Genomic DNA, 15,574 nt, shown 5'->3' on the forward strand with positions numbered 1-15,574 from the left:
TGCAAGATGTTAAAGTGCTAGTAAAGATTTTCTGTGGTATCTTGCAACATCTCGCAAAAGAGATTTCATGGTCTAACAAATGTTTGCACCAGGTCAGCAGTTAGGTTTATTTTTCAATGGGCTTAAAATCTTTGTTGCCATCTGCCACTATGACTGATATCACATGAGACAGAAGAAAACAGAAAAAATGTGAGTTTATAAAACTCTGATGAGGATGGATTCCACTATACCCAAGGTAGGAGCTACCCTTCAATGCACTGGGTGTGGTTCTTGGTTGATTTCTTTGCCTCAGTCCCTTGAGAATCAGCAGGCACCTCCTGTACTTAAGACTGGAAGCATCACAGAATTCAGAAGAAAACTATGGAAAAAAAATTCAGTGACAGAGCCATTTTGGAGCACCCAGTACTGCAGCCACTGTGCCAAGGCTGTGGGCACTACAGTCACCAGGAGAAAGGCACATTTGAGAGCCAGCACATACTTATGATGCCTCTGATATGGCCAGTTTTCTTCTGCTGCATTTTCATAAAGCCTTTTCAGTACTTAGTGTAAATCTTACTCTATATAGCTCCTTTCAGGGGGAATTTTTTAAACCTCCACCCCTTAATGAACTAAATTTTTACCATTACAGACTTGTTTGTGCTCCAAGTTACATGAGGTTTGAAAGAACAACCCAGGAGAAATGAAATTCAGCTTCAAAACTACATGAACATTACTGAAATTAAGGTGGTCATTTTGGACTCTGAACAGTACAGGTTAATGACTGCTATGCAGCCAAGACTTTTCTATATAAATATTAGTATAAATATTCCTAATATTACTAAGTCCGCTCCATTAAAAAACCAAAATATCACACAGAGAGATGGTCACTGCCACTTATAGCAAAAGCCTTTAGCTTCTGCTGCACTTGGTGCATTTCCAATACGTCCAATAGCACTTCACAGAGTAAGCTTGCAGTGCACAGTAGCATATAAACCTTTTCATCTCCTTGTCCACCAAAGATTTATCAGTACTAGACCTTCAGTTGTTGCTGCTCATTCTGAAGCTGCAAAGAAGCAGGGAGAAAAGAACTAAGTAAAACCTGGGTTTATTGTTTCTAGGAAAGATGATGTTGGAATGGAGAATGAATAAAAGGTAGCCCAAAAATTGCAGCTTGCAACTTACAATGAGTTGCAGCCAAATTCCAGCCAAAACCTCATTTTTTATGTCATCAGTGAGAAGAGAGAGTGCCCCGGGAGTGGAATTTCCACCTCTTCTTGTGATACAATCCTGTTCTGGCAGCAGATGCACTTGTTTCATAGAGAGGATCAGAGAAAGAAAGGCTCAAGTCTTGGTTGAAAGGCTTTCAGCATTTTGCCTATATAGCTGATACCAGAAGAGCTACAGCCTCCACATGGGACAAGAAAAGAAGGAGAAACTTTCAGATTCTCTTTCAGGACATGACCATGAATGTACTGCTTAGCCTTAGACTAAGCAGCTTCCTACTTGTGTGTTGACAGCCAGCACCTGGAAGTTGGATAGCAGTCCACAGTTAGTGTGCCTCACAAATACAGTGAGACGTAATCGTTAACATTTGCAAAGCACCTAGATAAAGTTCAGATGAAAAGGTTCACTACCACTGAGTACACAGAGATGGGGGGAAGAGATAACACATTACCTGTATTTGCTGAATGGTGCAATATAATTCAATTCTACAACCATAAGCAAATACAGCTATGCACACGTGCATGCACACACATTCTCCTTCAGCCCACGTGCTATCAGCTGTTTGTGTAACACAAAGATGTGTCCTGGAAACCCTGCTGCACTCACAGCACAATTCCATCTTTGCAGTATGCATGAACGGGGCAGTGTGTCTTGTAAAGCTCTTAAAATACACATAGTGGGAAAAAGACCTAGATTCTGCACTTTTTTCCCTCCTATTGCAATAGAGGCAGTATAGAGAGGGCCAGGTGAACAAAAATATCTGTATGTGTGTATAAGGAAAAGAGGAAATAAACTTTAATACACCTTTTATGCCTTTTTCTTTTTTGCTAACATATCAGTTGTTCCCACTGTTGTGTCACCAAATGGCACGAGCACAGCTCTCATCACCAAGGGTTGTGTTGCCATCTGTGAGATCTGCAGAAATGGTGGGGTCCCCTTCAGAACAAACCTATAGCAGCAGGTAAAAAATTAGCCTAGAAGCCCAGTCACTGAAGGCAGTCACAGCTGATGAATCGTGAAGGCTGCAGAGAGGTGAGCAGGAGGCAGGAGCAGGCAGCTCTCACGACCTCTTCACCTACTGTACAGTGGCTGTGCTCAAAGCAAAGGGCAGCTGGCACCCTCCCAGCCACGTAACCTACAGCACAGGCAGCTGTTTCCTTGTAGTCAGGGCCCACTGCCTGGCACAGACGTGACATGTTCCTACAGAATTACAGGATGGTAAAATGACTACGTGAAGAAGAAAGACCCCTCTTCTACTTTAATGGCACACAGTCTGAGGAGACAAATCTGAAAACAGTTTGCTACTGTGAGCAATTAGTTGAGAATCCAGGCTCAGGTGTTGCACTCTCCCTATCTTCCTGAAACAAAATTTAAAATAATATAGAAGGGAGAAGAGAAAGAAAAGAAATCTTACAGTACTGAGAATTATATAAAAACTTTTGTATTTTGTAACTTTTTCCCTGCTCATGTTCTTATTTGAGAATTATTTATGAAAATTATTACTTTTAAAAATATTATTATTATTATTATTATTATTATTATTATTATTATTATTATTATTATTATTATTATTATTATTATTATTGTAAGGGAAAGAACTGACTCTCAGCTTTCCCTCAGCTTGTTACTTGAGAGCAGTGGATCTGTTTAGTTGTGCTGTAAGGTCAACTTGCCTTTGTTTATTTGCTTGCTTATCTGTTTTTCATACATCTTTTATGCAAATGAAACATGAAAAAATCCCCCAAGCATACCCAGGCTTTGAACAATTATATTTCCTTCATTGTCTGAAAACCTCATGCATGATTTGGAAGAATTGATCCCAAACATTAGAATTATGTGTTTTAAAACAACTCTGTAGATCCACAAAGAATTCATTTAAATAAAGATCAAGGAGTGTGATGTTCTGTCCTAAACCATCACTTGACTCAAACTTTCTTATCTCCCTGGATCAGTTTCCTCCAAGAAAACTGCAGTTGAACGAGAACATTGTTCTCCCTTTCCATGAGATTATGAATCCTGTTGAGGGGCTTGCTTTTGACTGGATATTTCCAGTAAAAAGCATTCTCCAAAACGAGCCACGCAAAGAAAATGCACTCAGCACAAAGCCAATGCTTTTGACAGACTCATGGTGTTTCCATGAAAACATGAACCAAGGAATTTTCCTTCTTCTTTGCAAAGGTTGAGAGATGCAAATTCAGGCACCTTCACATGCTCTGAATGGAGGTGCAGAAGACTCAGCCCAGGCAGACAGAACCTGGAGAGAACTCCCCTGCAGAATCCTTGGAAGTGACTCCAGGATTGTCATGCTGCCCTCACCTGACTGCCCAAGCCTTTACTGTCTGTGACCACAGCTCCTTCCCACACCACCCACCAAGGCCCGAGCTGAAATCTGTGTATTGTATAGAAACAGAACACCATCAGTCACAGGAATCACAGGAAATAAAGCATGTTTTAAGCAACACCTTGATAAACTAGAGTGCATTATTCAAGGCTGATCCAAAGAGCAGACTTTAAACTGTTATTATTAGTTCCTGCCAGTGCTTATCTGAAGCCATTGCAAAAGTTTTCTCTTTTCTCATGTTATTCAGGTGCCACAAAATAAGGGGATAAAAGACAGAAATGCTTTTATCATGCTAAAGAAATAGTATTCTATGTGAGAAATAAAAACAAGAGTAAAAAAGGAGAAATCAAGATAGAAAATGAAAGAGGAATAGAAATAGAGAAAGAAAAACAAAAACAGAAAAACAGAAAGAGAAAAACCAAAGAACAGGAAAAAAAAGAAAATATAGAAAAACAGAAAAGAGAACAGAAAGCAGAATTGTTGCTAGAACAGCCACCTCACCTGAGGAGTATCTTCATCTCCAGCACTCTTCACATCCAGCTTCCTTTCCTCCAAGCAAAGCTTACAAGTTCTGAAGAACTAGTGTAATAAGAGTCCATGCAGGTATCTGAAAGCTGCTATAAAAATGGCATTTCTTTGGTTCCATGATACACACTGTAGTTCAGGAAGAATTCTATTGGAAAGCAAAGACTTTCTAGGTAGAGTTTGTGTCAGATACCACTCTTGAACAAGAAACCTCTCACACAAGCCATTAGAGGGACTCCTAAACACACAAGAACTTCTCTGCTGCACCATTGCTAAATCCGTTTCATTTCAAACATACATTGTGTGTTTGTGAATTTGTTTGCTTTCTACAATTAAGTTTTTTCTCAAGGTTAGACACCTGAAACACTACAAAAATAGTCCCTTCCCTCTTGGCATTTCTCAGGCCTGCCACATTTAGAGCCTTGACAGAAGGGATTCATTTTGTATGCCTCAGCATCTCATTTTCCAGCACGTCAGGCAATAGAGAGCGAAAACCTTTCCCTTCAGTTTAAGTAACAGGCACTTCAGTGGAGTTTTACAAATTTTTCTTGGAGTAAAAATGATGGAATACATTCAGAGATCATTTGATACCTTAATTGACAGCTGCTGTTACTACAAAAGTGTCTCTGGTGGCATCCTGCAAGTCAAGGATTAAGGGCTTAAATTACTTTATTCCAGTGTAAATATTTTACCTTTATATTTAGAATATGATCTAACAAACCAGTGTTCTGTTCTGACTTGTCTTTACATCAGAGCTAGCACTTGTTTGGGTAAGGAGGAGAGTTCAGGCTGCCAAGGAGCTGCAGAACAACATTTCAACTGCAGAACAATCAATGAACACAATCAAGTTGAATGCTGTCAAAAGAGCTCAGAGTCTCTTTTCATATTAAAAAAAAAAAAAGTAAAGGGGCAGGTATGGTGACAAAAAAAAGGACACATTTGAAGTTCAAAATCGTTAATTTTAAAACATGCAGCTAAAATATCCTATCACCACCTACAAATGATGCTAACCACAGGGTGAAGGATAGGGAATTCAGTTAAAAAACATACACTAGGAAGGTACCATCAAGATTTGTAACAAAAGCTAAATTAGGAAATTCAGTAATTTTTTTATCAATGCTGCTCTGTGAAAGGTTGCACAATCAGTCCTAATATGGAAATTCCATTCAACAATACTGTCAGATTAGTCACTAAAAACTTCTATCCTTGAGAAACAAAAGTAGCAAAGATTCTACAACTGACTGAAGTCTCCCACTTTACTTAAATTTTTACTTCAATATGCAGTGCAGAAAAGTTATGCATTCCTCAAATGCCTTGACACAGTAACAGCAAGTCCTGAAGGTAGTGCAGTATTATTAAAATTTTTAATTGGGTTTTTTCCTCCATTTGAAGGAGGAAAATTCACAAGTTTTACTCACCCCTCTATTTTTCAATAAGTTAGTGAAGTTGGGGATAATAAATGATGAAGGAGAAAAGACAAAATGCTTATTCAGGGAAACTGTTTCAGAGGATGGTTCATTTGTCTTTGAGATACAACAAATACTTCACTAGAATGTTGTGTTAAAGTTGTATTTCTTACACTAAATAGCTGCAATACATCTCCTTTAACTTATACATCTATATGTGAAATATTGGTTTTTACTGCAAACTCTGATGTGCTGCATTATGTTCACTAGAACCTGGAAATTCAACCCTGTTTTGGTGTAAGTGAAAGAAGTTAACAAGCCCAGAAATGACAAAATGCGATTAGACCTGAATTTCTGTTTGGCACAACAAAAAAAGACCACAAAGCTGGGCATCTGAGCTGAAAATGACGGTTTTCTGTGACACATTTTAGCCTTAACAAAGCTGTTCAATCACAGCAGTTTAGTGTTTTCAACTCCAAAAGAGTGGTACACTGGCCATTCTTCACTTTTGTTTATGAATATTATATATAACCAGTGATGATGCCTAAACAAACTGTGACAATAATGCCACAACTTGAAAACAGTCAAGCTCTTTGGCATGGTGGAAACATCAATCCTTTCAAAACTTCAGGAGAATGAGATTTTCAATGGCATATTTTGGGAAAAAAACCCAAATTTATAATAATTTTACACTTGACAATAAATTAGTTCCCACCTGGAAAGGCCTGCTGCTTCTCCAGCTATTTCTCACATTACATAAGCTTTCTTTTAAACCAGAGGATAGTTTCAGCAGGCCCTAAAACCCTTTGGTGCATCAAGTAAAGCCCTTAATGCAAGTATTACCATCAGTTTAGTGAATGAATTACCAGTAGAATTCAAAACAGAATTAAAACCTACATCTTTCCTGGCCTGTGTAGCTTCAAAATGTCTGCAGTTCTTGTTTCAGACACAAAAGAAATACTTATCAAGTACTCTAGTTACCTAAATAATTGATTACATATAGACAGCACATAAAAGTACACTAACTTTGTATAAATCAAGACTTTATGGTTTATTGTGGTTTTTTACAGTTTTTGTGGGGGATTTTTTTGGTGTAGCTTGACCTGAAATCATTAAGACATATCTACATCACTTTTTTCAAGATTCTTTTATCACACAGTGATCAATTTTTTACATTCATTTTCTGTAGATTTCTCCATTCCAGTTTTCCAGAGTTCATGAGTACTGACATTACTGAGGAAGCACAAGTTCAAACACACCTATACAAACAAGACAAACTAGACAAAATATTGCAGATAAGGCTACCTTTTTTTCTTTTTTTTTTTTGTATCTATAAATTTGTTTCAACCAGGCACAGAGAACTTTGGAACACAATATTGAAAGCCATCTATGATAATCTTTGCAGCTCAGGTATTTGCAAATTTCCCAGCCAAGCACTCGCCCCTACAGCTTCAACAACGTATACACTGATCTTTTATTTCCTCAGCACTTCAAGTGAATCATCCCCAAACACAGTGCTTCTAAAACCATACCATATCTACTAGAGTAAGACTACAGATGGGCTAATTCAGTGACACCACATTCTCTTGAGCTGTGTGCTTTACTTCAAGACAGAGCTGGCTGCTCCAAGGCGGGGCTCACTCACAGCAGTGACAAACATGCACAGCTGAGCCAAGCACAGGCCATGGCTGGGCACAGCCTGGGGCACAACAGGGAAATGTGCTGGCCACAGCAACCAGAGAACCAGCACTTGCACACATAACTTAAGAAAAACTGCATTGTCAAACTGTACTTTTACATGAAGTTCAAGCAAAAACTTTTTCCCAATATTCCCAATTTCCAAGAAAGGTCTGAAGGACACACCCCCAAACTTCAAAGGTGTTTAATTCTGCACATTCAATTCCACGTTAAATCACAAAATAAACACTCGCTTTTCACCTGTTAATTTAACAAAAAACCCTTACAACTTAAGATTAGCAAATATATTCCCAATCTACAGCCTCACGTGACATTACTAATTTTAGGTGTCATTAAGGAAATGCTGTGAAAACATACATACAATAGATACTGTGGGTAAAGGACACAGTGAACACATTATTTCATTCTCTCTAACAAATACCTAGTGATTATGGGCAGTGTTTTAATGCTGATGTTAAAAATTACATGATTCCTATTCTTCCAGTCCTGTTTTACTTGTAAGAATTACAATTTCAAAAGTGCACATACAGCTGTGAGAACTGTGGAAGGGAGGACTGTGAAGAGTACAAATTAGTGCTTGTTCCACATAGGTGCTGCTATAGGTCCCTGTGGAGCCCTTTCAACGGTCACGAATTCTTCAGGGTTGTCAAAAGCTTCGTAGTGGACTAATAAGTCTTGAATAGCACACTCCTCAATCTGGAAGGAAAAAAAGAGCATGTAGGTCAGTGTCAGGTCTACATTTACACCATAGGCATGGTTATGAACTGGCTTTACTGGTTCTGAATGCATTAGACCTCCTAATCAGGAGGGAGTAGTAGATGATACATTCTTCAGACAGCTTGAAGAAACCTCATGTTTTCAGGTCCTGCTCCTCATAGGAAACTTGAGGTACCTTGATATCTGCTGGAAAGGCAAGAGAGTTGGACACAAACACCCTAAGACGTCTCCCTATTGGTGAAAAATTCTTAACACAGATGATGAAGGAGGTGATCAAAGGAGACATTCTGATGGTTCTCATACTCCAAAAAAAAAAAAGGTCTGATCAGGGATGTGAAGGTTGAGGGCAGCCTTGGCTGCAATGACAATGAGATGCTGGAGTTCAGGATCCTGAAAGCTGGGAACAGGAAAAATAGGAAACAACTTGGGACTTTAGAAGAGAAGACTATGAAGACATCTGCTTAGAAAAATTCATGGGATTTGGCCCCAGAAAGAAGAAAGGTCCAGGACTGCTGGCTGACTTTAAAGATCACCTCTGCCAAGATCAAGAACAGGCCATGCCAATGAGCTTCCTAGCCAAGTAAGAATGGCAGGAGGACTGCACAGCTGAAAAGAACAACAGTTAATTTCTGACAAAACCCAAACAAAAAGGAAGCATACAAGATGTGGAAGCAGAGAAAAGTGACGAAGAAGGAAAACAGAGACACTGTGTGACCACACAGGACAATAATTAAGAAAGTCAAAGCCATCTGTACTGAAATCTGGCAAGGAATATAAAGGGCAGCAAAACAGGCTTCTACAGCAGCAAAAAAAAACCCCCAACACGGATCCACTACTGAATGAAAAAGACATGGAAAAGGCTGGGGACCTTCATCTTGGTCTGAAGTGTAAAGATTGTCTCTAGCAGTGCCAGGCCCAGGAGATCAGAGCCAGCCAAAATGACTGCAAGACCACTCTCAAAAAAACCTTTGAAAAATTGTTGTAAGAAAGGTTGATTCCTGAGGACTAGAAGGAATCAAATGTCATTCCTTCCTTCAAGAAGGGCAAGAGGATCTGAATGACCACTGGGTGATTCCTGGGAATATGGTACAGCTTAAGTTTTAACTAAGAGTTTAAGTGGACAAGATTAAGAACAGACCTCATAAATGCCATGTGAGACAGACTGAAAAGTGGCAGAACTGACGATCTCAAAGGGCTGTGACCAGCGGCACAAAGTCCACCACACCAACACTGAGACCAGGGCCAGTACTGTTTAACATCATCAATTACCCACAGGAAGAGACACAGTGCACCCTCAGCAAGGTTGCAAGCAGTACAGAATGAGAAGGAGTGGCTGAAATACCAGAGAGCTGTACTGCCAGAGAGACCCAGACAATGTTGAAGAAATGGGCTACAAGGAATCTCATGAAGCTCAAGAAAGGGAAACACAAAATCCAGCTCTGGGGAAGAAAACTCCAGACACCAGTACACACTGGGAGCTGAAAAGTTGGAAAGCAGCCTAGCATAAAAGGAGCTGGGGTCGTGGTGGACAATGTAGCCTTTTAGCCAGCAGTGAACTCATACTGCAAAGAAGGGTGACAGCCTCCTGTACTCTATGAGGGGCAGCACTGCCAGAAAAAGGAGAGAGATGATCCTTTCCCTCTACCCAGCACTGGTAAGACACACTTCAAGTGCTGGGTCCACTTCTTGACCTCCCAGTACAAGAGAAACATGGATATAATGAACAGTCCAGTGACATGGCATAAAAATGATTAAGAGCCCAGTGCATCTGACACTGAGGAGATACCAGGCACACTGAACTTATTTAACATGGATAAAAGAAAGCTTAGGGTGATCTTATCGAAGTGTATAAATACCTGCTAGGAGAGAATAAAGACAACTGACCCACACTCTTGTAAGTGGTACCCAAAGATAGAAGAGGCAATGGGCACAGATTGAAAACAGAAAATTACATTTTAAAATATTTTTTCATGTGAGAGTGGTCCCTGGAAAAGGTTTTCTAGAGAGGCCATTACTCTTCATCCTTGCAGACAATAAAAGGCTGCCTGGCTTTGAGAAACCTGCTCTAAACCTGCTCTGAGCAGGAGTTTGGATTAGACAATTTCCAAACTCAACCATTCTCTGATGCTGCAAATACATTTATCACAGATTCAGCCATTTTGACTTTAATAGACCTTATCAAATAGCAGTGTGAAGTTCTTATTAAATTATATTTAATATTATTATGTAAATGGCATGTACTAATACATAATTAATACTAACAACTGATCTCTGAAAGAGCCATTGGAAACTCCCCATGTTACTTTAGAGCAGCTAAACTTAGCCCTTTACCTGGATCAACGCCAAAGGTTTTTCTCTGCTCCTAATAAGAGCAGCTTCTTGCTGGAGCTCTTCCTCTACAATAGCTGAGAACATGACAGGCGCTATCACAGGAGAGCTGGCTGGTGATGCTGCTGACCAAGGACTGCAAAAAAAACCAAAACCAAGCAACATTACGAGGCAACACCAAGGTCAGCACAACACACAGTAAAAAAGTTCCAGAACCTAAGCCACTACCAAACTTACTTATGACTCTCCAGCTGTGGAGAATCTAGAACATGGTCCTCCAGACCTGGGTTACTTCTAGTGTTGCACCTGGAGAGAGATAGGAAAGTAAATAAAAAGTCATTGGCAGAGCATTCTCCTACATTATATTGTGAAATACAAAATTGCAGTAGGAAATTACAACAAATGTGTAGGATTTTTACAGAGGAAAGGCATTAAGATATAATGTGGAATTTAAGTGTGATACTGAGACTGAAAAAGACACTGATTGTCATTTCGAACTACCAGACCCTAACGAAATTTCATCTTGGGCATTAATTCTGCTATTTCCTAACATTTGAGGATTTGCAAAAAGGAGTTTCATTTCTGATTTTTTTTAAAAAGGCTGTTTTGTTTTTTTACATGTAAATTGGCCAACTGAGTTATGCAGTAAAAACACTACCTATAAAAGTTCGCAATTAATATGAAAGAACAAAAAATTCAAGTTAAAAAGATAAAGATTCAAGATAAATAACTGAACTGTCCTGCATTCAAATTAAGTGTTTCATGCAAAAGAAAGTGCTACAATCTTAGTAGAGTAAATTCTTTGAGTGTAAACCCAGAAATTATGGACTTTCAGTACATATCCTGTAATCACCTCTCACATTCACAAGAACAGCGTAAAACTAAAATTAACAGAACAGAAAAAAAAATCTGGAAATATTTATATAGTTGCCGACAGGAAGGTACTTTATTCAGTTGCAAAATGTTAACCTCTCAACAAAAAGAAGTTCACATTCGTTACACTGTATTCACTAAGAGACAAGTATATTTGTCAGAAAAATCTTATGCCAGTAGGAAGACAGGGCCCTATTCTCATTACTTAATATCTATCTTTGACAGGATAGTTTTGCAATTTCCAGAACCTTAAAGTGTAACAGCATAATGTGACATGCTGGCAAACATTTTTTGAATTATTCTATGGCACTGCAAACAACACTAAGGGTGTTACTGTTTCAATAAATCACTCTCAATTTTGTTTAATACTTTGGTAATCCTTTGTAAGTGACCACAAGCTCTTGGATAAAGTAGAAAAAAATTTATAGAAAGTTAAGAGAATTCCAGTAACTACCAAGTTTTCTGTCTGAAAAATTTTCCCCAGTACACAAGTCCAAGGATAACAAAAAACATGATTCCTACCACTAAGTAGTAAGGGCAAGATCTCAAAAAATCTGAAGTCCAACATCCATCATCAAAAGTGGATTTAAATTAATTGTGTTGAGCTTTTTGTCACAAAACATAATTTTTCCCACAAAACAAACAATGCACATTGCCAGGTCATGCATCCTTGTACTCAGTCTGAAAAATATGAACTGAGTAAATGGACTACGAGATGGGTGGAAAACCGTCTGGAAATGGATTAGCTGTATGAAGTCCAACTGGAAACCAACTAGTGGGGACTCAGGGACTGATACTGGAACCAATCCTGTTAAGCATCTTTGGTAGAACACAATAGAACAGAACACACCCTCAGCAGGCCACAGCTGGCTGTGGAGAGGTTGGGGATGGTGCACATTCTGCATGCCACGCTGCCTTTCAGAAGCCCTCAAGAGGCTGCAAAAATGGGCAACTGAGAACCAATGAATTTCAAAGGCGAGTGCAAAGTTCTGTATTTGGAAGAGAACAGCCCCACAAGGCAGTAGAGGCCAGGACTGACTGGCTAGAAAGCAACAGAGAGAAAGCAGAACCTGCAGAGTCCTGGCTGACAAGTGGAAGATGTTACCAGTCAGTGCCTCTGCAGCAGACACAGGCTGTGCTAGCAATACCATAGCAAGGCAGGCAGAAGAAGTGATTCCTCCCTTTATGTTGTATTTTTTCATCTGCATACAGAGTAACAGTCTCAATTTTGGGGTTCACAATACAAGAAGGATGCTGTCAGGTTGGAACAAGTCCAGGATTTTGAAGAAAGTGTTTTGTTAATCCTAAAGGAAGGTATCAAAGGGGAGATCTCTGCTCTCTTCAACTACTTAACTGAAGGACAGAGAAAAGATGAAGCAATAATCTTCTCAGAGGTGCACAATGACAGATTAAAGGCAACATACACAAGAGGCAGAATAGTAAATCCCAGACAGATAAAAATATCATACAAAGATGATTATCCACTGAAACATGTTGCCCAAAAAGTCTGGGATATCTTCACACTTGGAAGCAGTCATGACTCAACCAGACCAGGTCCTGAGTAACATGTTCTAGTTTCACTTACTTTTAGTAGGAGGCTAAACTACAGAATCAAAATTATTCTGTGATTTCAAAGCAGGGCACTATTTTTTAGCTGCATCCAGCTCTGAGGTCCTCAGCACAAAAACCACATGGACCTTGTTGCAAGTCCAGCAGCAAGGACTTGTCTGCAAGTCCAGAGCAGACCACCAAGATGATTAGAGATATGGAGCACCTCTCCATCCAAGGAAAAGCTGAGAGAATTGGGTTTGTTCTACCTAGAAAAGAGAAGGCTTCAGAGTGACTTAATTGTTGCCTTCCAATACAGGAAGGGACCCTGCAAGAAAGGTGGAGAGAGACTTTTTACAAGCACATGTAGTGTCAGGACAAGGCTTCAAACTGAAAGAGTGAAGGTCTAGTTTAGATATTAGGAGGAAGTTCTTCACTGTGAAGGTGATGAGGCACTGGAATAGGTCCCCCAGGGAAGCTGTGGATGCCCCATCCCTGCAAGTGTTCAAGGCTTTTACTGAACTTAAAGATAACAACACTGAAAAGCAGAAGAGAACCAAAGAAAAGGAAGACAAAGAAGAGATGAAGGCAGCCCTCTGTGCTTTTATACTGATATTAACTCTCAATTTCATCTCTTTTTCCACCTGCTTTAATAATACTCAGCACATTTGACAGTACCTGATTTGACAGCTACACTCTTCTTTCCATTCCTAATCCAAAGAACTCACAGCATTGCTATAAATGAACCCATCTGGATTGTTACACTTAACAAACCTAATGATTTCTGTACAAACAAACAAGCCAAAAAACCCAAATTACAAGAAAAAAAAAAAAAAAAAACCTCAAACATGGATTTCCCAAAACTGGAATTAATAGCTCCAGCATCACAGCATACTCTACTGATCAACTAAAAGGTAAGTAAATACCTATATCATCCCCCTGATTTAAAGCCAATGGGGCTTTAAATGTAGGAAGAAGTCCAGGTATTTTGAAGCTGTTGGTACATACGTACATCTGTGTTTCTTGCTAACAAGACACTCAGTCCAGATATTAAATCAACAGCAGATATTTCAACATTCTAAATTAATTCCTCAGCTGGAATCAAAATGACTAGAAATGGAATATGCAGGAAATGTGAAGTTAGCATATACAGAAAAATGGAATAAGAGCCACAAAAATATAGAACTTGGAAATCTGGAAGTCTTAGAAATTAAGACTGAGGCAGACACATAAATGGTTCTGCATGGAAATAAACCAGAAAAGTATCATCAGTACTGAACCAAACTGATTAACTCAGTTGGCTGAACTTGCCATGACTCTTGTGCAGCCACCAAAAAGGTCCCAGCCCTCAGCTCCCTAAGTGTTTCTTGAGTATTTGTTCATGAGACGCCAGGTCAGGTTTGGTGCCTCCCTGATCTAATAACTGCTCTCAGAACACAAAGCCTGGTCTCCTGCAGAACCCTCCTGGGTTTTGCTATACCATTTGAGTCATGAGCTACGTATTAGCTCATTATTAGCCATGACAGAACTAGGCCATTCCCACACAAAGCTGCAAATACTTGTTTCCACTAAGACGCTTCACTGCTCCCCGGAGTAACGCCGTGAAGACAACTCAGGCTGCCACAACTAAGTTAAGTCATGTCAGGCCTATGCTTTTAGCTTGGACTATGAGCTACACATGCACAGCACAACTCTCAAGCCTGAGGTGCCCCTGGAAACAACACAGCCACATCCACATGCCCCAGCTCTTGGAATGATCTGCCTCTGCATTAAATGCAGTTCAAATCACCACAATTCATGACATGGTTTACCTAAAAAAAAAAAATCTGTACTGCAAAAATTGGAAAGTGACAGTAATAGAAGAATGCTTACATCACCATCCAAAATACCCTCAACCAGATATATAAGAGAAAACTGTCACTTTAATTAGTGCACAGTTTATCCAAAGGAGAAAGACAAAGCAGGAACATTAAGTCATGCAAGGATCTTCAGTGTCCCATCACCAAGTCTGACATAACAGACAAGGATTGCTTATACTCTACGCTTGTGTAATTTCCTCCCCTTAAAAAGGAAGGGGTAAGGGTGTGGATAATTAATCTTCATAGAAATAGCCCTTAAATGCCACAGGTAAAAAATCAGAGCCCACTGTGACAAAACTATACAGTCAAAAACTAAAATTACCTCAAACTAGAAACTCTACTCCTAAGTTGCAAATGGAGGAACTAGTCACCTAGGGTCTTTACACCTACTAGAAAAGAATAAGCATCTTCAGACACAATTCAAAAACAACCTGCAATAACTTTGGAGAGACCTTCTTTTCAAAGTGATGATAGTCAATTTAGCCACCTACTAGGCTTCCACTAGCTTAATGTATCATCTTCAGACATTTAATGTATTAAACCTGGATTCAGCTCAAATAGACCCCTTTGAGAGCATGCAGACTGGCCAGACGAGGGCAATGCAAAAGGAAAAGAAATTACTTTATAAAGATTACAGAGCTGTTGTGGCAAAGCTAATAATAGCAACTAGTGCAAATTCTCTTATTACCAGCTCCTGGCATCACCCATATGATTGTCCTAGCAACAAAATGAACAATATCTGTTCTGCAGATTTGTGTTTCATGTCCCCACACCTCCACTCACCACAGTAACTTCAGCTTTATCACTCTGTTCCTGAGGAATGCCTCCCCATCACACACACACTTAATGCCTCCTATCTCTTTCCTCAGACACTATCCCACACAATGTTCCTACATTTCTATCGTCATTTTATTCTTTATATAGCAGTAAAACATGTACTACTTCTGTCCTAGGGAAACACCAGTTTTTATACAAGCAGAACATTCAAAAGTGAGGCCCAGCAGATCTTTCTTTTCCTCACAGAGGAGTCAGTTATTGGAGGACAATGGAACAGGAGTTCATAAAATAACAGCCAG

General features: G+C 39.4%; 1 protein-coding gene across 2 annotated transcripts in view; it reads right to left on the minus strand.

Annotated features, from left to right (window-relative positions):
* Window positions 1-6,501: 6,501 nt before the first annotated feature.
* Window positions 6,502-15,574, minus strand: part of IBTK (inhibitor of Bruton tyrosine kinase) — a 54,607-nt gene continuing 45,534 nt past the window's right edge. For both annotated transcript variants that reach the window (XM_064412528.1, XM_064412527.1), the window contains exons 27-29: window positions 10,456-10,524; window positions 10,222-10,354; window positions 6,502-7,869 (exon numbers count right to left, since the gene is read on the minus strand). In XM_064412528.1, coding sequence (XP_064268598.1) covers window positions 7,744-7,869; window positions 10,222-10,354; window positions 10,456-10,524 — 328 coding nt within the window. In that variant the 3' untranslated portion in view covers window positions 6,502-7,743. The remainder of the gene's footprint in view (window positions 7,870-10,221; window positions 10,355-10,455; window positions 10,525-15,574) is intronic.

This window comes from Passer domesticus, chromosome 3 (assembly GCF_036417665.1).
Source record: "Passer domesticus isolate bPasDom1 chromosome 3, bPasDom1.hap1, whole genome shotgun sequence".
Lineage (NCBI taxonomy): Eukaryota > Metazoa > Chordata > Aves > Passeriformes > Passeridae > Passer > Passer domesticus.